The sequence below is a fragment of the Molothrus ater genome, chromosome 10 (genome assembly GCF_012460135.2).
Source record: "Molothrus ater isolate BHLD 08-10-18 breed brown headed cowbird chromosome 10, BPBGC_Mater_1.1, whole genome shotgun sequence".
Taxonomy (NCBI): Eukaryota; Metazoa; Chordata; class Aves; order Passeriformes; family Icteridae; genus Molothrus; species Molothrus ater.
Window position 1 is genome coordinate 19,173,532 of NC_050487.2, and position 19,331 is coordinate 19,192,862.

The following is a 19,331-nucleotide window of genomic DNA, read 5'->3' on the forward strand; positions in this document are numbered from 1 at the left end:
CCAACTGCACTGTGCAGCAAAAATCACAAGCAAGCAACATCCAAGTCTTTCCAGATTATGTTACTACAAAGTGCAAGTGAAGATCTAAGTTCCCATCTGGACACTTGCTCTATCCAGCTTCAAGTTTTTATCCAAATTAGTTAAATGCTCACTGCCTTAGTTTTTCTGTTTGTAAATCCCTAACCTGCCTCTTTGCTATTCTTGGATTAAAATCACTGTGTATAGTACAGCTCCTGTTCCAGCAGCTCCTGCTGCTTATACACGTTTGGACAAAAGAACTCTGAATGCATTCTGAGGAATATGGATATTCCCAGTCAGCCCAGGGCTGGAGTGCTGGCACTGCTGGGGAAGCTGGGGAGAGTGTGGAAGTTTGTGCTCTGTCAGTGGCAAGTTTGTGTGCAGTTACAGCTTCCTCAGTATTTTTCTGTTTTAAATGCAAACATATACATGACTTCAAGTCCATCCTAAAAAAAAGGAAGATCATAACCCCCAATTAGTGCATTAAAGCTGGCAGCCTGTTTTCATTTGTTACTCCTACACCTTTAGCTTGCCTGACACAGCTGGGGAGCGCTGCCAGTGAATGCTGTATGAACTCCTGTGTGTGAAGTTGGAGGGAATGGACAGTGAGTTCCCCCCTGGCAGTGAGCCACAGCATGGAATTTCCTGACAGTTTTGCTTTGTGGTTCTGAGCGCAGCTTGCTGTCAGGGAGTGTTTCTTGTGTCCCTTCCCTACCCCATATGCTGTTTTCAGTCTCTATTGAAGCATTCTGGAGTATTTTGCTTTCCAAATGGGGTCCACAGGGTACAGTAATAAGTTGAAACATTCCAATATGCATCAGTTAGACATCACTGTAAGCCTCTAGCTCCAGCCCACAAATGCTACCAACAGCGAATTCATTCCTCAGATGAGCAAGTGTAATTTATAACTCAGAGCAGCACTTGAAAGTGTTTGACTAATAAAATGCCCTTCACTCGACTCCTGGGTTAAAGCCTGGCTGGTGCCAGCCCCTTGTCAGTGGCAATCAGTCTAGGAAATCCTTTTCCAGTGTGCACCTAGCAGTCAAACCTGAATGTGTGCTCTGATACATGCTTTACTCTCCACTCCCCAGCACTGCCCTAAGTTCTTCCACCGACCCCATCCCAAATTGCTTGGCCCATCCAGCAGCTTCCCCCCATAAGGATCAGGTTTACCTGAGCAGCAGTGGAGCAGCAGTGCCTAAAATGGAGATTTCAATGGGATGCGACAGGGAGATTTTGCCTCTCATCTACGAACTTCTGTAGCTGCCACCTTTGGGAAAACAGCCTAGCTACCAGCAGAAGGCTTCCAAATATCTCGTCTCTCAATGTGTCCAAGTATTTCTTGCTGCTTTCACAGTTCCCAGGAAGTTTTAATTACTTTTGGTTTTTAAATAGAGGCAAAGCACCAGAATTCAGCAACTACACAGAAACAAGCTGTCAGTAGGAAGTGGGTGTGAAGACCCTCTGAATAAAGTCAACCCAAAAAAAGCTGAGCTTTCTCTCTCCAAACTTTATTTCACGAAGCTCCTTGTTCTCCCCACATTTATAAAAACTCTTCTTGAAATCCACTCTGCCTGGACATCCTGGGCTGCCGTGACTCCACTGGGGCATGTTGGCCATGTCCACGAGGGCAGGACGCTCCATGTGGAGTCGGTGCCTTCTCTGTCATTTGGCAAAGCTCATCCCTCTCATTTTTCCTTGGAAGAAAGCTGCAGGAGTCAGGCAGACGAAGGAGATCAGGGCTGGGGCAGTGCCAGTGCAGTGCTGAGCCCGTGGCCAGCAGCCCTGGCTGGCCGTGCACCCTCTGCCTCCGGAGCGTCAGGGCTGTGCAGGAGCGGGCGCGCGGCTCCTTCTCCGGTGCTCGCTCATCCCTGCGTGCCCTTGCCTGTGCTGGTGGGAAATCAGGGGCTTCCCAGCCCTTCCCTCAGTCACCTCCATCGGACCACTTTGTCCTTGGCTGGTGTTTGCTTTCCTGAGCCCAGAGCGTGCTGGAGAGGCGCTCCCGCCCGTCCCCAGCTGCTCACTGATTTCCCATGCTGCGCTCTTGCTGTTTGCTTCTGTGGCAGAAGGAAAAGCAGCTCTTGCTGGTCAGGTCCTCAGTTAGTTGTGAAAGGATCTTTGTTCCCCCTGTTTAAAATGTAAGGTCTCGCAAATTAAGAAGCTACAGCCTGTCTAGGTCTTATACCAGTCAGTCTCTGATTCATCAGAGAATCTCCTTGGTAACTAGCAGTTCCTCTCTGATGATTTGCTACTAAAAAGCTCTCCCAATTTAAAGATAAAACACAGTGAAAGCAGGAAGAGGAGCTACACTATACAGATACCTTATACAGAAACATATGCCTTGTGTGCACACAGCTATACTGGATATCTTCTGATGTGTGTGGGAAGCAGCCTCTCTGTGAGACAGCATGGTATTACCCTGTGGATGGCAAATGTGCCCCAATTGCCTCATCTCTGCTAGAAATCCTTTTTGCTGCTCCAGGGTCAGTAACCCCATCTGCAGGGTAAATAATCCCCCAGGAGAAGATGAGGCTGGCATTTAACGAGGGGCTCAGCAGTTCATGCTTTAATAAGCCAGATTTCTGCCTTGTGTGGGACTGATTGCCAAGCACAAGGATTCAGAGACAGGGTGACTTTCTGCAGGAGCTGTGCCTGGTGTGTTTGATGCTGTCTGCTTGCCCTCTGGCTCTGGCATTGAGCCCCTGCTGCCTGACCCCCCCCTCACACATAGCAAGGTGCTGCCTGTGCTCTGGTGCTTGCTCAAGCTGCAGGGAAGGTGCTCACTGAAGAATTTTTTTTTTTCTAGGAATCAGTATTGCTGGAAAAGTTGGTCCAAGGTGAGGCTAAGCATATTCTGTGTTTGAAACAGTGAGTAACTGTGCTCAGAAAGTCAGTGTAAGTGAAGGATGCCAGAGGCAAATAAAGCTCTGTGGTGAGATTTGCCTGGGGTTCCTCAGGGATGAGGGAATGGTTTTGGGCTGGAGATCACTGTTCATGTTGTGCATGTCTGAAAGCTCCAACTCCCTGTGCATGCTGAGGCTGTGCCAGCAGCACTGTCCTGCTCTGGGTGGAGCTTTCTGTGGCACTGAGCCCACCCGTGCAGTGAAGGAGACATCAAATTCTAAATGAGTGGAACCAATCTGCTTCCAGTTCTTTTTCCCAGATAAATCAGGAATTTCTATCACTCCTAGACTTCTCTTGCAACGCCCTTCCAGCAGCCCTTGGCAGAAGCGAGCAGAGGATGAAGAGCAAGGCAGGTTCACACTGGCAACCCAGATCCTCCTCTGTATTTCCTCACTTGCCTTATGTTCCATGGCACTAATTCCTCTGAATCATCACAACAAACAGCAACAAAGCACCCAAATCCGTGAGATGTTTTTCCATTCCTGCAGGAGGGTTTTGAGCTCATTGTGGAAGCTTGCCCAGCCCTAGGAAGCACCAGCAGCTGGAGTGTGGCTCCTCCAGGCAGCTCTGGCAGTAAGGAGACCATACCCCATGGATGTCAGCAATTTGGGACCAAATCTGTGTTCCCATTAGGTGGTGTGGCCCCCCTAATATCTGAGCAGGAGAGTTCCAGCATCTGGAATGCTCTGCCTGGGGAGCCCTGCTTAGATTCAGACCGTGGTTTCAGGGTCTTTAATTTTAGCAGGAAAACACTTGAGTGTAAATGTTTTTTCAGCCCATACCAGCAAAGCCAAACGTGCTCAGACCTACATTTATCAAGGAATATGAGTGACAATAAGCTGGTTCTGATTAATGAGGGCTGATATATTCAAGCTGATTTTTGATGCAATTGAACATGTCAGGAACACGACCTCATTCTAGGTTAAGGGATGAGTTTCTAGATAATCAAAGTTCTGATAAGCAAGGCCTGACTTCCACCTCAGTCAGGAAGAAAAGGAGAGATTGATGCTCATCCTCCCCCTTCCTGCTCTCCTGCTGCCACTGTGGGTGCTGAGCCTTGGCATGGGCAGGTGAGACCTTGCTGTGTGGGGTCAGGTGCTGCTGTTTCTGTCCTGAAGGCAAATTACCACGGGAAGCCTCTTCTCCGCCTCTCTCCTGCCTTTAAATTTCCTTCCTGAAGCTTGGAAGCCTTTGCTGCTATCAGATCAGTGAGCCTGTGCCTGTTGGAGGGAGGGAAGCAGATGGAGGCCCTGATGGGAGGGATGTCTGCAGGCATGTCCTGGCTGGCTCCATGTCCAGGATCCCCTTCTGGAGAGAAGGATGGACAGAGGTCAGCTCCAGCAGCACTGCCACTCAGTGCCATTCTGGTCAGCTCCAGCAGCACTGCCACTCAGTGCCATTCTGGTCAGCTCCAGCAGCACTGCCACTCAGTGCCATTCTGTCACCAGAAGCCACCAGACTGGGAAAAGCAGGACCACTTTTGTTTTACCCAGGGGTAGCAGGAGCTCGTTTCCCCTGCAGGAGCCTCAGAGCAGAGCCTGGGTGCCATGCCCACCCCCCAAACTCTTCTGGAGCAGGAGAAGCTCCCTCAAAGCCTGTCCTGAGCTGTGGAGTCAGGGAGCAGACCTGAAGATGGACTGTTTACCTTTGCTGAACTTCTGGAGTGGCAAGATCTCAATTTTTATGTGATATGTTTTAATCACAGTGTGGTGACTTGGATCATGTCATGGGCAGAAGTGGAAAACATCAAAACCTGCTGGTTCCTCACCCCCACCTGGTGCCTGCATCCTTCCCTTGGCTTCCCTCACACAGCATCTCCTCAGCTGGGCTAATGCCCACCCTGCAACCTGGGTTTGGTTACAAATTGATATTTATAGATATAAAAACAGAGCTCATGTGCAGTGCTTTGCTCTTCCTATCTCCTTTGCAATGTGTCTCTATTTTGGGAAGTGGAACAAAGGTGTCTGCAGCTATTTCTAGCAGGGGAAGGTGCACAAAGCCTTCAGCCTGGGTGGGCACTGACCCTGGCTGAGGGGGATGTGGGGTCCCTGCCATCAGAGATGATGGTGGTTTTTTTCTGCTTTTCTGTATCTCTTCTCTTTTAAAGCAGTTGTTGGCCTAATGCTGAATAAGATATGAACTTAGAGGACTGTTAATGGCAGTTTGAAAAAAAAGAAAACGTGCAAAGCCTTGGCAAGTTTTTTTTATGAATTGAATCTCTTGAGATGAAAGCTTCATTACTGTGAAACAATGAACCTGCTACACTTTTAGTAGTACAAATGGGTTTCATTTGTATTAGGAAGATACAAGCTTATTATTTTTAGTTTGTTCCTGTAGTACCAGGAATGTTTAATGTGATAATCAATGTAATTGAGGAACTGAAATTACAGAAAATTGCAGCACTCTCAGAAGTGGTAATGACTACTGCAGCATGGCCAAAAGGTCTGGGACACGGGTACAGGAGTGCTTAAAACAGACTCCTGTCCCAAGTGTGGGTGATCCAGGATCCCTGGTTGTGCTGGGGTCTGTGGGAGGACCCTGCAGCCCCTGTAACCTCCCCAGTTCTGGTGGGATGTTCCCAGGCCTGAGCACCCAGCAGGAAGCTCAGAGCTGTGGGATGCACTTGGGATGGCTCTTCTGGAAGGACAAAGGGAAAAGGAGTTTTTGCTTTTGTCCCCAAACCCGAGGACTTGGGAGAGGAGGTTTCCCCTATTGGGATCTGAGGAGTAAGAACATTTGGGAGCGAGCCTGACTGCAGGATTTGGCACCTAAGTTTGAGCAGGTCTTCACTGAAGATTTGCAAAGCTGGATAGATCAAAATTTGGCCACTTTGCCTTGTTTTTCTTTCCTTTTTTTCTCCCCAGAAATAGCAAAAGGCACACATTTGACACCAAAAATCTACTGTCAAATTCCCAGCTCCTCTTCCTAAGTACAAGCTTGCTAAGGACTTTCAATTAAATGCTTCAGAGCCCTTAACACAGAGAAAACAAACACAGAGAAAACACAGAGAAAACACAGAGAAAACACAGAGAAAACACAGAGAAAACACATCTCCTCTCCAGGCCACTGCTCACAAACTGTGATGCTGTTTTGTGAAACTTTCACTCCACAAACCCAGCAGCAGGCACCCACCACAAAACTTCAGCCTGAATTCTGTGAAAAACACAGCATAAGCAGCAAACTCATGGGAGGACCCACCAGCAGCAGGTTGGTCACCTATAGAGCAATGGAGACCATGGAGATCCAACTCCAGCTTTGGGGAGCTTCTGATTCCAGGTACCAAATCCAGCCTTTCCTGCATTTTTAGGCAATTTCCCTCCTCATTTCATTCCCCCCCTCATGCAGCTGGGGTTTTTTTGTGATTTACTGTGTATGTTAGTCCATAGAAGAGGTGGAGGGGAGGAAGGCAGATCCTTGTGTCTGCCCTGGTTCACAGGAGGCTGTGTGAGGCAGCTGGGCTCCATTGAGGGCTGCTGGGCATCACCCTGGGTGGTGATGGGGGAGTAGAAATCCATAGAACCCAGGGCAGACTAAAGATATTTTAAATGCAGCCTGTGAAGCTGCTAAATTCAGAGCAAGTCAGAAAGAAACAACAGCTTGCAAAGGTGCAGCCAGGTTTGTTTACACCTTCTCCATTTTAATTTGTTTCACTTTGAGGAGGGAAATTTTCTATATCAGAAAAGTTGCCTTGTTCTGGTGGTCTCTAATAAATCACAGCTGTGGACACCCAAAAGTGTTGTTGGAGGTTTTTTTGCCATGCCAGGAGAGGCTCCCAGCTGGCAGCATTGGAGCTGGTGCCCAGCCTTGCCCCCCAGTGCCAGTCTTGAACAGATAACCCCAGAGAAACGAGGTTTGCCCATGAATGAACTCACTTTAGTGCTTGCCATGAGCTAGATTTAAGCCTACTGCAATCAGAGTGTGTGTTGGGGAAATGACTGAAGGCAGAGCTGGAAGTGGAGATGCATGGGCTGTGCTGTTCATGCTCATAATGCAATTGCTTACATTACAAAGCAATTATCAGAGTTTGAAATTCCAATAGCATTTAGAAAGGCATATATGCTCGGGGGTTTTCCATTTGCAGTGATGTTTCTTTTATTGTACCTACTTGCTGAGTAACTTCACTGTTTTAAACACATCAAAGTGCTTTAGAAATCTGTTTGTGATCTTTGTTGAAAAACAAAGGCAATCCTGCCAGGTCCACACAGAACACTTGCTCTGTCACAAGTGGCTCCTAAAGCCCAATTTGGGTTTTGTGAGGTTTAATGAGGTAAAACCCCCTGTCCAGTGTTTCCTGCTCCCTTTGGTAAATTTTGGCAGCACATCCTTCAGCTGGGGCAGCATGCTTCAGTGCTCTCTCTATCACTGCAGTGCCATCAGCTTTTCCCTATCTGTCCAACTCCTCCAGGAGCAGCAGTCACTCTTGCAGTAAATTTTCACCTGGAATAGCACATTATTCTTGTGGCCTGCTCCTGGTGCTCTGCAGACAGGCTGAGGGGGTGGGAAGGGCAAACCTTCCCCAGCAGCTGCTGAAGTTCCTGGCTGATAATTTGAGGTGGTGCCATTTTGGCTAGCAGGGCTCTGGACAGCCACAGCCCAGCCCAGGAGAGCCAGAACTGAACTGGGACCCACTGGAGGGGGTAATTCAGACAATCCTTATCACTTAGCAAGGGACTCTCTGCAGAGAGGAGGATGTTTGAACCTGACAATTCTACACCTCCCAGCAGTGCTGCTGTTCCCTCAAACAGCATCAACACACTAATTGTTTATCACCATTTATCAGGTGCAAAATGCATATGAAATTGTAATTTCCATAGTAACCATAATCATCACCTTCCCATGCAGGCATTGGAATGTCAGGATACTTGAGAGTACCCCATGTACCTGTGTCCTTGTGTGAAGCACATCCTCTTCTGGCAGCCAGCCTTTTGTTTTTGGGCTTCCACTGCTTGGCATATAAGCATTTGTAAAGCCTTGATTACTCATCAATACCCCTGCACTAAACACATGCTTCTCTAATGTCTTTAAGGTTATGTGGGATTCTATTTGCAATCCCTTTCATAAAAAAAAAATTACACAAACCACTTGCTGCTAAATCTGGCTGTCAGCAAGCAAATGCCAGAACCCAAAATGACTATTATTATTACTGCTATTTGCACCATTCCAAAACCCATTAATTTGCTTGTTGCAGTGTTAGGTAATGAACACTTCTGCAGCAAGGTCACACCTCCATTTTACATCAAATAACTATCTTTACTCATGTTTGATATATGAAGCCTATTTCTTGCTTAGGGCATAATGTTTTATTAACATTATTTTCCTTTGTTCTTTCTTACAGATCGTCTATTATGACTCTAAAGATTGCCTCATGACATCTCTTTTTAAATTCAATGCATAATTACATAAAACAGAAATTCATTTGATGCTACATTAATAAATCTCTCATAATTTTCATTGAACAGGGGGACACGCTGCTATTATTTACCAGAAAACATGGATTTAGTTAAGCTTCGTGGAATTTTGCTGTCACTGACACAAGTATTGGATATGGGCACAGCAATGAAGGAAATAATGTGAAGGCAAACTGTTCAGTTCAAGCCAAAAAGACTGATGGAAAGAGTAAAAATAGTAGAGGTATGAAAGCAAGAAGTACTGAAATAAATATCTGACATGGGAACTTGCAGGGAGGGTTCACTGCAGCTGCAGCTGTGCCTGGCTGAATGTCAGCCTGGGTTAATGTGCAAGGTGACAGATGCCTTGGGAACAGGCAAACGCTGAGGAGCAGAGCTGGTGTCCCTGGGCCAGGTCTGCTGGTGGAGCTGAGCTGCTCTCAGGTGTCCTTGGAGCTTCAGTGACTTTGTACAGCTGTGGCTTTGGCGCTCCTCTTTGAGGATGATGGTGCAATCCTTCACCTCCACAAGAAAAGTGCCACCTCTCCTCCTGGCTGCACAGTTTTGATCTACTGACCCTATCCTGCTTGATCTGCTCACCCACTTCAGCTGGTCTGGCTCACCTCTGACTCTTTGAGCCCAATTTTCCCCTGATTGGCTGTATCCACCCATTGCTGGGCTTCTCAGTGCTGTCAGCCACCGTGTCCAGGTGCTTCTGGTTACCCCAGCTCCTCCTCCAGCAGGGCTGCTCCTAAATACCACACAGGTAACCTGGAGCTGTAATTTCACTGTCCCCTTGCTGTGGCTGAAGGAGTCTCAAGGGTCTTCACAACCATTATAGAATCCACTGTGCAAGGACAGAGAAGAAAAGAGGACCTCTCACCCTGAACTTTGGATTTGCAGGAGGTAAGAGCTGCTGTTATTGTTCTGTAGATAGAAAACCTGCTGGTTGGCAGATATTAAGTGTTTGGCTCAAGGTCACAGTGAGTATCTTTGAAGTCACTTGATAAACACTTTGTTCTCAGCAAAGGATGTGCCTTGGGCTGTGATCTTATCCTGTAACAAAAGCTGAGATACGTTCCTCCTCGTTTGTTCTAGTCTGGTGGTGTAAGTTGCTCACAGTTAATAATAAGGGGAAGGCCATTAATTGTGCCTTCTGATATATGTTTTTAATTTCTTTATTCATAATGAGCTCATTGCTGCAGCAGCAGGAGTGAAATATGTGATACTACTGGAATTTCTTTGCATTTCAGCATTAATTAATGTCCACTTCTCACACAACGTTAATAATAATGTGCCTAATGTTTCAGAGGCTGCTGTGGAAAATTCTTCTCTAGCTGGCAAGAGCTGAGATTTGCATTTTAGCCTTTTGTTTAAAAATGCCTCTGAAGGACTTTGAAGTATTGGAGTGAAGTTGGATGTAGCACCCCTGTCCAACCCAGCACAGTGTAATCAGGATTCTGGTCTGTCTGCTCCCCTTGTCTCTTCACATTTACCAGCTGGTGCAGGGAAGGACACCTCATTTCCACAGAGGCCATGGTGAACCCTTTGTTAGGGGAGCATGTTTGTCAGCCCTTATTCCTGCTGTTCCAGCAGAGTTTTGGTTAACTCAGTGGCACTTGCTACCTCTGACATCATTTGTGTCCCCTTGCGTGGGATGGGCTCCTGGGTCTGTGTGGTGATTTTCCTCACCTGTCCTGCATACTGCAGGTTTTGCTGGTCTTTGTCCCTCTGGAGGACCAGGCATGTCACTTAGCAAGACTGGCCATCCAGGGATAAAAATATGGCACTAAAATTAAGTTGCTGTTTGCCTATACTGTGAGATTTGTGTTAATACCATCGCAAGGTTAAACCCATTTCTTCACAAGTTAAAGAGGATGGGTTTACTGGCCTGAAATGTTGATTTTTCAGCATAGCTTGCTGCAATTTCATGCATGTTCATCTCCTCAGCCCTGTCCAGGCAAAAGGAGGGGCTGGGTGTTGACCTATGGCCTTTGGTAGAGACTGGGGAACAGTCAGACTGATGGTTCATGGCTTACAAACAGAGTGTATCCCTCTACATTTAATGATATCCCTAGTTTGGCAGCAGGACTGGGCAGATTTTAGGCCCTCAGCACCACAGTGACTGTCTCTGCTGTGAGGATGAAAAGAAGTCAAAGGCTGTTGCATTTCTTATTCCTGACCCTTTAAAGTATGATGTGACCTTTAGCATATACAGAGAGCTGAGAAATTGATAAATGCACACAGATTGAAACAAGAGATGCTGCTTCCTTTCCTGAGAGCCCTGTCAGGCTGTTGTGGGAGTGGGATGATGTTGCATGGCAAACTTAGGAATTTGTGTGTGGCCTTGCTGCTAAAAGCTTCATCTTGTGGCACCAGGGGATAACACTGAAATTGTGCATGGCCACTGAATTTTTGCTGGTTTTAGGCTGTTGAATGAGCAGATGTGGAAACTGCTGCTTCACTCTGCATGCTTGGAGTGGCATTCCCAAAAGCTCCTGCCGTGGCCCAGGTTGGAAACACCCGTGTCTGAGGGCAGCCTGTGGTGTGGAGGGGTGCATTAGAAATGTGTCACCTTGTCCCCATGGTCATCTCTGACGCCTTGCTTTGTGCACCCTGTGTGTCTGAGCTGGAGAAGCAGCTTTGCTGACTGGGACAGGTGCAGCTGGGAAGTCCTGCACCCCAGCAAGGGTCAGGTTTTTGCTGCTGCTTTTCCAGCCCTGCTTTGCTGCAGGCTGGAGCTCACCCAGTTCTTGTGCAGGGATCACAAAGCCAAGTCCTGGATAGGCTATGGAATGGGAATGGGGAGACTCTCAGACTCCCCCTGGTAGAGGGGGTGTACCAGGGACTGTTTGGCTGCTTTGCCCCCTGAGGGCAGCTGGGGAAAACTGCTCCTTTTGTGCCTGGGCACTGTCACATTGGAAAGAAAATGGGAGGTGACAAATATTGCAGTTCCCCACCCCTGCTCACCAAGTCTTGGCAGGGAAAAGGCACTCATCACAGCCAAGCCTGCCGTCTCCTGACCCTACAGCTTTGGTGGGAAAGCTCAGAGGGAGGGATGCTGGATCCTGCTCCATCCTGCTTCACTGAGTTGCCATTAGGAAAGTTCCTTGTTTTTGGCTTTGTGTCTAATTTGGAATATGTGCAGATCTTGGTCAGGAAAAGTGAAGAGCACTAATTACTACACCCTGAGGTAATGGCCTCAGTGTCCCCATGTTGCATCTGACTTTAGGATTAAGTGGGAGGCTAAATACAAATCCAGGTGGTATCACAGAATCTTCAGTAATTTACCATTTCACTCACAAATGTGCTTTGCAGAGAAATAACTACTTTAAACCTTTCTCTTTGCTACACCCACTGACAAATATAGCTCTGAATCAGTATAATGCTGTCTTTCCAAAGCTCCCATTCACATCTGTCTGTGCTGAATTCACACACAGGAGTTTTCTCAAAGGGATGAATTGCTAAAATTCCTCATGAATGTGGTTATCAGAGAGGCTGCTCTAATAAAAATAATATACATCAGCAGAGCTGGCAGGTTTTTACTGGGGCAGTTCTTCATTGAGTCCAGAGTAGATTCTGTGTGATGAATCTTAGTGCTGCCACTCTTGATCCTAATGGTGTGAACAGCCATTGAGCTCACAAACCAGCAGGGCCCTTCAGTGGCTGGTGGTTTTTTGGCATCATGCTCAAGTGTTCTCCAGCCTTTCCAGTCTTTTGCCAGACTCTGACTAATTCACCAACTCTTTTATAATGCATGTGTTCCTCCTGCAATGTGTCTTTTAACCTCTGATGTTCAGTATTTTATGATGTGTGCTGCCTGCTCTCGGTGCAGGGTGTGAACCCCACTGCAGACACCTGGCTCCATCTCCAGAGATCCAGGTAACACTTGGTTCTTAGAACGCCTGTGGGATTTGTTTTACAGCTTTCTCTTTCAAAACTTTTTGAGCTGGATTCCCCTCTGGCTTTCACATGCAGTTATAGCTCTAGGCTGAACTGGAGACCAAGAGATAAACCAAATTCTGTGGGGCTTCTGTGCAGAGTACAACTGGTCCATTCATTATGGAGGATGCTGCTGCTTGTTGAGCCACCTCCAACCAGTTGGGTATTTCTTGAGCATCACAGTTTGTCTCCTGGAGACACCCACAGCCTGAGGCTGTGAGTCCACAGCTTCAGTGTTTGCTTGCTATCAGGATGACAATGACCTTGTTTCCCTGGCTGGGTTGAAGCTGTGGCTGTGTCATGCAGGATGCACACCCTGCAAACAGGGACAAGCAGGAATTTGGGAACAGCCTGTGCCTGGTGCTTGTGCTCCTTCCTTGCCACGTGCTGTGCAGGACCACTGGATCTCAGTCCCACTGTGCCAGCTTCATTCTGGAAGTGGTGGAAGGGGTTTTTTTATTTCCTTTTTTAAAGTATCTATTGCTGATCTTACGTGTCAACAAACTCAAGTGTTTGCAGCAGAGACAGTATCTTACTGAGTTGTTTTGCATCAGTGGAGATCTCAGCAAAAACCAAAAAAAAAGAATAAATGCTAGAGAATTTAGTGAGACCTGCACCAGCCTTGTCTAATACTAACCTTGCAAGAAGTCCTTGGATGATGTGAACTGGCTGCTGTTGCTGGCAGAGAAAATAAAGTTGCAGCAGTTTATACATCTGAGTACCTGGTCATTACATCTCACGTTGTGGAAGCACAGGTTAAAATGGTTATTCATCTCTGGTCCCTCAGCAATGTGAGAGTCTGTAGCAATCTCTAAGATTAGGGTAATGGAGAGCCCAAATTTTATATACAGCCTGCTAAACTGTTTACAAAATGCTTCAGCTCCAAGAGGGGAGTGCTGCACGTGCAGTGTGGAGTGGATCTCCCTCCCTCCCTGCCTCTGCTGGGCTTTTAAACCTCTGTGTGTGTGTGTGGGTGCCCTGAAAGTCAGACTTGGCAGTGCTGTGGGTGCTCTGAGCTGGAGGCTGGCACTGCTGGCGCCAGCACCTGGGATTTCCAGATGAAAAGTGTAGCTGAGGAGGGGGTACCACATATTTATGGAATTGCCTATTCTTTGGGAGCAGACATGGAGCCAGGCTGCGTTTGAGCGACAATGTAGAAGCCAAGTTGGAGGATACACTGTCATGCAGGACTGGAGCCAGTGGCTTGGCTGTGTCTCATGTTTCCAGGTGACTTTAATTACACTCCCATGCAGGGGAGGGTGTAAAACATGATGGCACAAATAAACAAAACCATCCAGCTAGCAGGAGGCACATTGCAGGTTCTTAGTTTCTAATCCAACATCCTTCAGCCCATGTTTCTAGGTTCCCTGTGTAGTAATACAAGTCTTAAAAAAAGCAATTTGTGAGAAGGATTTTGAATGCCAGAGCAGAAAGTTACTGAGACCAGGAACCAGCTAAGTTTTGGCTGTCTTGGGCCAAGCCTGGGATTGCTCAGCAGGCTTCAGTGGAGTGATAGTGGGTTTGCCCTGGGAGAAAAACAGTTTGTCTGACCATCAAGAGAAAACATAATTCAGACTGCAAAGCAGAGCAGAATGAATTTTTGTAGCTTGCTTGCTGAAATATTTTTCTTTGAAAGTCTGCTCTGGTGTTGTGAAGGAGATAGCAAAAGAATGGATTTGGTAAAGGTGGGGGTGCCTCAGTGATGAATGGAAAATTTTCTTCCCTCTCAGTTTGCAGCAGTAATTCTATGTATCTGTTCATAGGTTTCTCAGAAAACTCTTTTCATCCTTCCAGCAATATTTGATGCCCTGTGTATCCTGCAGACTGCAGAAAATGTTTACTCTGTCTTGTTTGCCCTTCTCCCAACAATGCACATGCACAAAGGACAGTTTTGAAGTGTTTGTTCCTTTTGATTGACAATAAAAATCTTTTGCTATGAATTCTGGCAAAAAGTTCATGGTCCTCAGAATGCTTTACAGTTAATTCTTGTTTCATTTGCATGACTAAATAATAGTTCTGCATCACTTCATTACAAAAAATTTGCAGAGCTTCTTTGTTGGAGAAAAATCCAGCAGTAAATCCTGCCTCCATGTATGGTTAAATTGTTTTAAGCTAAAAACCACAATAGGAACAATTATTTTTCATAGAATAATAGTATTTTTTGGGTTGGAAGGAACCTTCAAGATCATCTTGTTCCAACCCCTGCCATGGAGAGGGACACTTTCCACTAGCCCAGGTTGCTCCAAGCCGCCCTGTCCAACCTGGCCTTGAGCAATTCCAGGGATGGGGCAGCCACAGCTTCTCTGAGCAGCCTGTGCCAGGGTCTCACCTTCCTCAGGGTCAAGAATTTCTTCCCAATACACATTCTAAACCTGTTCTGTTTCATTTTAACACCATTCCTCCCTGTTCCATGTCTCCATTCCTTGCAGGCCCCTTTAGGCACTGGAAGGAGCTCTGAGGTGTCCCCAGAGCCTTCTCTTCTCCAGGCTGAGCAGCCCCAGCTCTCTCAGCTCTCTCCATGGCTGAGGTGCTCTGAGCATCTCCCTGGGCTCCCTCCACCAGGTCCTGGTTCTTGTTGTGCTGAGGAGCCCAGAGCTGGTGCAGCACTGCAGGTGGGGTCTCAGGAGAGCAGAGTAGAGGGGGACAATCATTGCCAGGTCATGTGGAGCTCCTTGTCAATCAACGCTGCCAAGCCCTTCTCCTCAGGGCTGCAGATGCTTTTTATCCCTTCAAATGCAACCTTAGGTAAGAGGAGACAGTGAGGCTTCAAGGCCCAGAAGAATCTGGGTGTGGATGGTGGAAACAGTGAAAGATGTCTGTGTGTGAGAGACAATCCAGGTTTCTCTCAGCACAGTGATGTGAAACACTGGTGATTCACTGCTGGAATCTGCCACATCCAAAGAATTGCCATGAATTATTTAGCAAGCCTAATTGAATGTAATTTTGCTGTTGGAGATAAGTAGCCACTAAGCTTAAAAATCAATTTGCCCACGTCACAGAACTGGTATCCCTCAGAACTGGCTTGGTGCCAGTGCTGCCTCCTTCATGCTGCGTTTTTAGGCCCTTCTTTGGTGTCAGCTTGGCCTGGGATGCCCAGCAGCCCACGGCTCTCTGGGATTTTACACGCAGCAGGATGTAAATCTCCCTGACTTTTCAGAGTGGCACACAGCTCAGACATTCCCTTGTCCCTTCTGGAGGATTTATGATGTCTTGGGGCAGTGTGGCACACACCCCCTGTTCTCTGAGGGGTGCACAAGGGCTGGGCTTTGCCCAGAGCAGCTGGCAGGACTCACAGTGGATGTGCCATGGAACTTGTGAGTGAGTGAAAGCGAGCCAGGAGCTAGCACAGCTGAAAGTATTACTGCAATGGGAGTTGGAAGCACTGTAAAGGGGTTGGGCAGGCCAAGAAACCTAGATTTGGTCTATTGAGGTCAACATCATCTACTGGGGATTAGGTGGGATCAAGTAATTAATGAAAGGGATAATTCATACCAGTTTTCTAATCCCTGCAGATAGTGTAGATGACACACTTCTGCTTCTGACCCTTCTAGATATGTTTTCATTGTAAAGATGTGCAGAAAGGGAAAGAATGGGCAACAGGCTGCAGAAGCTGCCACTAACTCTCTCCAAGTGGAATTTTTTCAGTGGAATTTTTTGCTTCAATGTTGCTCAGACTTTTCACAACAATGTCCTAAAGTCAGAGTGATGTTTTTGGTTGCAGAATTTTTTGGTTCAGAGCTTCCAAAACTGTTTCTCTCTCTGTTTTAAAGCTCACAAGATACTGTTTCAATAATTTAAATTAAACTCTTGGACTCTGTTTTGAAATAGTTTTCTAATTTTAAAATGTCCCTTAGTTAAAAAAAAATCTAAATCTATTTAAAAATATTTAAAGCAGACTTGAAATGAAATGTGGATTTTATTAATTACATGGAAAACTTGAAATAAAATGTGGATTTTATTAATTACATGGAAAACTTGAAATGAAATGTGGATTTTATTAATTACATGGAAAACATCATTTTTGGATCAACTGCAACTAAATTTTTCCTCTCTGACCTATGTTGTTCATCAGACTGGAAACTCCATCATCTGTCGTTTCTACAAGGGCTGTTGGTGCTCAGCAAATGCTGATCTCCAGAAATGGGTGCTGCTTCTGCCAGTGCCCACCCTGGACCCAGAGCTGGAGAGGGCACAGCTGGGCTGCCCACAGGAGGGGTTTGCTCTGGGGAGTCCCTGCTGGGAGGTGCAGCAGAGGTGGGGTGTTCCAGGGCACAGCTGCATTGCCTGTCCTGCCAAAGCAGCTCTGGTGCCAAGGGAGCAGAGCCCGAGCGCTCCGGGCCTTGCAGTCTCAGTGTGGCTGTCTGAGGCTGTTTCCCACCTTGTTCTCACTTTTACTGCTGAAACATGATCCTGCAAGTGACTCCCCTGAAGGGTCTGGAGCTGTTTAGAGAGAGATTTTTGGGTGCACGTTGCAGGGCTTGTTCCTGCCACTGGCCTGGTGTCCTCCAGTGGGGGACAGGATGGAAAGGGAGCAGGGAGGGCTGCTCTGGGTTTTTCTAGAGCAGGTGCCCAAGTAGTCAGAGTCTGGCAGGAAGTAAAAAGAAAAATAATTGGAGAAGGTGGGAGACTAAATTGTAATAGATCCAATCCTGTATTCATAGATCCATGGCTGATTAGGATCGTCCTGAAGAGCCAATGTGGCGTTGAAGCTCCAGGAAATCAATCCACAGGCATTTGTGCATTGATCTGTTTGGAAACATTAACCTGAGGAATTTCTCCATCTACACTTGTTTTTGTTTGGGTGCATGTTCACAGGGATTGATTTTCCTAAGATCTGAGCACTGAATCAGATGTTTTTCTGGATGCACTGCTTCAACCTCAGCTTTTGTAAGGAGGCAGCAACTGGGATTTCACTTAATGTGGCTTTGTTTTTGAGAGTCACCAACAGTAAGCAGTAGGTTTGTGACTGCATTTTCCTCAGCAGCCCTTGAAAGGGCAGAGGGCTGTTTTATCTGTAAGGCTGAACTGTGTTTTTACTCAAATGCTGTGGGAAGTGGGGGCCAAACCCAGCAGTGAGACAGGGTCATGTGGCTGGCATAGGGGTGGGCTCCTACCCCAACAAAACACAGTGACCTCTTGCCAGGAAAAGGAGACTGAAATGTCAGCTTTTCTTAGGAAAACTGCTGTGGCTAGGTACATAAATAGTGCATGTAAAGGTATATCTGTGTTCATGTATTTTCTTATCAAACTGCTTTGTTGTCCTCTGGCCATAGGGGAATGAGAGTGAAGCCTTAGGTAAGGTGAAAGCCAGGTGCCCCAGTGCTCTGCAATTCTGGTGAAAAACATTTTTTGGGGGACAAGGAGGTCCCAAACTGCACCAGAGGACTCCAGCAGAGGCTCCCCATTACAGCTGCAGGGTGGTGGTGCTGCCTGAATTCCAGCTCATCTCACATGGGTGCAAGCACTCCTGCCCTTTGCTGTGACTGCCTGCCACTGCCCAGCTCCTTTAATGAAAGCAGTGAATATCTGTACCCAAATTGCTAAAACATGGAATGTTATAGGTTTGTTTCCTCTGACTTCACCCTCCCCATGGGATCTGTGCACTGTTTGCCACTTGGCCCAGCATGGACTGCCCTGAGTCACAGGGACACAGCTCCAGAGCCAGCTGTAAGTGGAGCCACTGCAAAGTCACAGAAATAAAAGTGGCTTTGTCCCCTGCAGGCTTGGAACCTCTTTACCTTGAACCTGTGCAGAACTTGGCTTGCAGGGGTCAAGTCAGAGTGAGATAAAGCACAATTCATTCCAGTGTTATTTTGTATGCAGGACTGAGCTCAGGTGCTCTGTGTTACCAAAAGCTGATAACAAATAGATATGAAACACCTTTGAAATGTTAACTTATCCTAAAAAGCCTATTTCTTCAACACTTCTAAGAAGCATAAAGCTTCATGCTAGACAATCTGCTCCCTTCTCTCTATTTTAATAAGCAAGAAGCATAGCATCTGTCTGGAAAGAATGCAACAAATACTTTTACATTCACACAGCTCAGCAAAGAAGAGATGTGGCAAAACTTGAAGAAATCCCAGTTTCAAAGTACAGGGATGAACAGACAGAAGAAGAAGCTGGGAACAGAGAGGTTTCAGGCAGGATTGTGCTTCCTCCCAGCTGTGCTGTCCCATCTTTTCTCTGTGGGCTGGAAGGGGCTGCCCAGGCTGTGTCCTTCCAGGGGATGTTTTACTTCTGACCTGCATGCAGAGGCAGCCAGAAGCTCAGGTTTCTGCCATAGCAGGCTCTGTTTAGCACAATATGCACTTTCTCTCCCCAGCTGCATTTTCCCTGGGCTCCCTCTGAAGTCAGGTTTGCTGCTGAACTCCTTGTGTGGGTACACTGTGACCCATTTCAGTTCAAATGAACTAGGTTAGCTAAAGCAGTGGAAAATGTAGGTTTTTGCTCTTTTGCCTGGCTTTGAGTGAGATCCCTTGGCTGTGGCAGAGCAGTCCCTTGGCTGATGTAAGTCAGTGCACCTCCTTTGACTTTGGTGGAGCCTCATCTCTTTGTTCCAGCTGCTGATCTCCCCTGGCATCTGGTACAATCTATCCTGTGTGGTGTTTATTTTAATAGCTTGATAAAACTATTATTCTCAAGGGGAGCTAGAGGCTCCTGGCTGTGTGTTTAGACAAATCTGCACCCATGCAGATTCCAGAAGTGTTTGCTTCAAAGATGTAAACACCAAGTTACCCAATTAAAGGAGTGTCCTTAATAATTTATCAGGCAATTAAAACGTTCATTGCCCTTTATCCCAGAGTGCTCCACCAGTGATATATAATCTGAACCTAAGTTAAAATGCCATAATAAATGAACAGTGATGCAATGTATCAAACATAATGGGAACATTAAGGCAATGGAGGGTGGTTTGTCAAGAGTGGAAGGTATAATGCAGTTAGTGGAGCTAACTTAATTTCTGGAAATACCACTGCTCCTGAGGAGTGGGGCATGGCAGGGGGATGTCTGGCAAAAAAAATTTCAGTAATATGTTCCAGGGAAAACTTACCCACTACAAATTTAGAGACAGAAAAGATCTCT

General features: G+C 46.7%; 1 protein-coding gene across 2 annotated transcripts in view; it reads right to left on the reverse strand.

The window, feature by feature from the left end:
* LOC118690203 (calcium-activated potassium channel subunit beta-2) overlaps positions 1-19,331 on the reverse strand; it is a 95,269-nt gene that overhangs the window by 48,645 nt on the left and 27,293 nt on the right. The window contains exon 1 of one of the 2 annotated variants that reach the window (XM_036388960.2): positions 1,192-2,194. The exons of the other annotated variant lie outside the window; for it this stretch is intronic. Coding sequence (XP_036244853.1) covers positions 1,192-1,265 — 74 coding nt within the window. The 5' untranslated portion in view covers positions 1,266-2,194. Of the gene's footprint in view, positions 1-1,191; positions 2,195-19,331 lie in introns of those variants that run through there. 2 annotated transcript variants of the gene reach the window in all.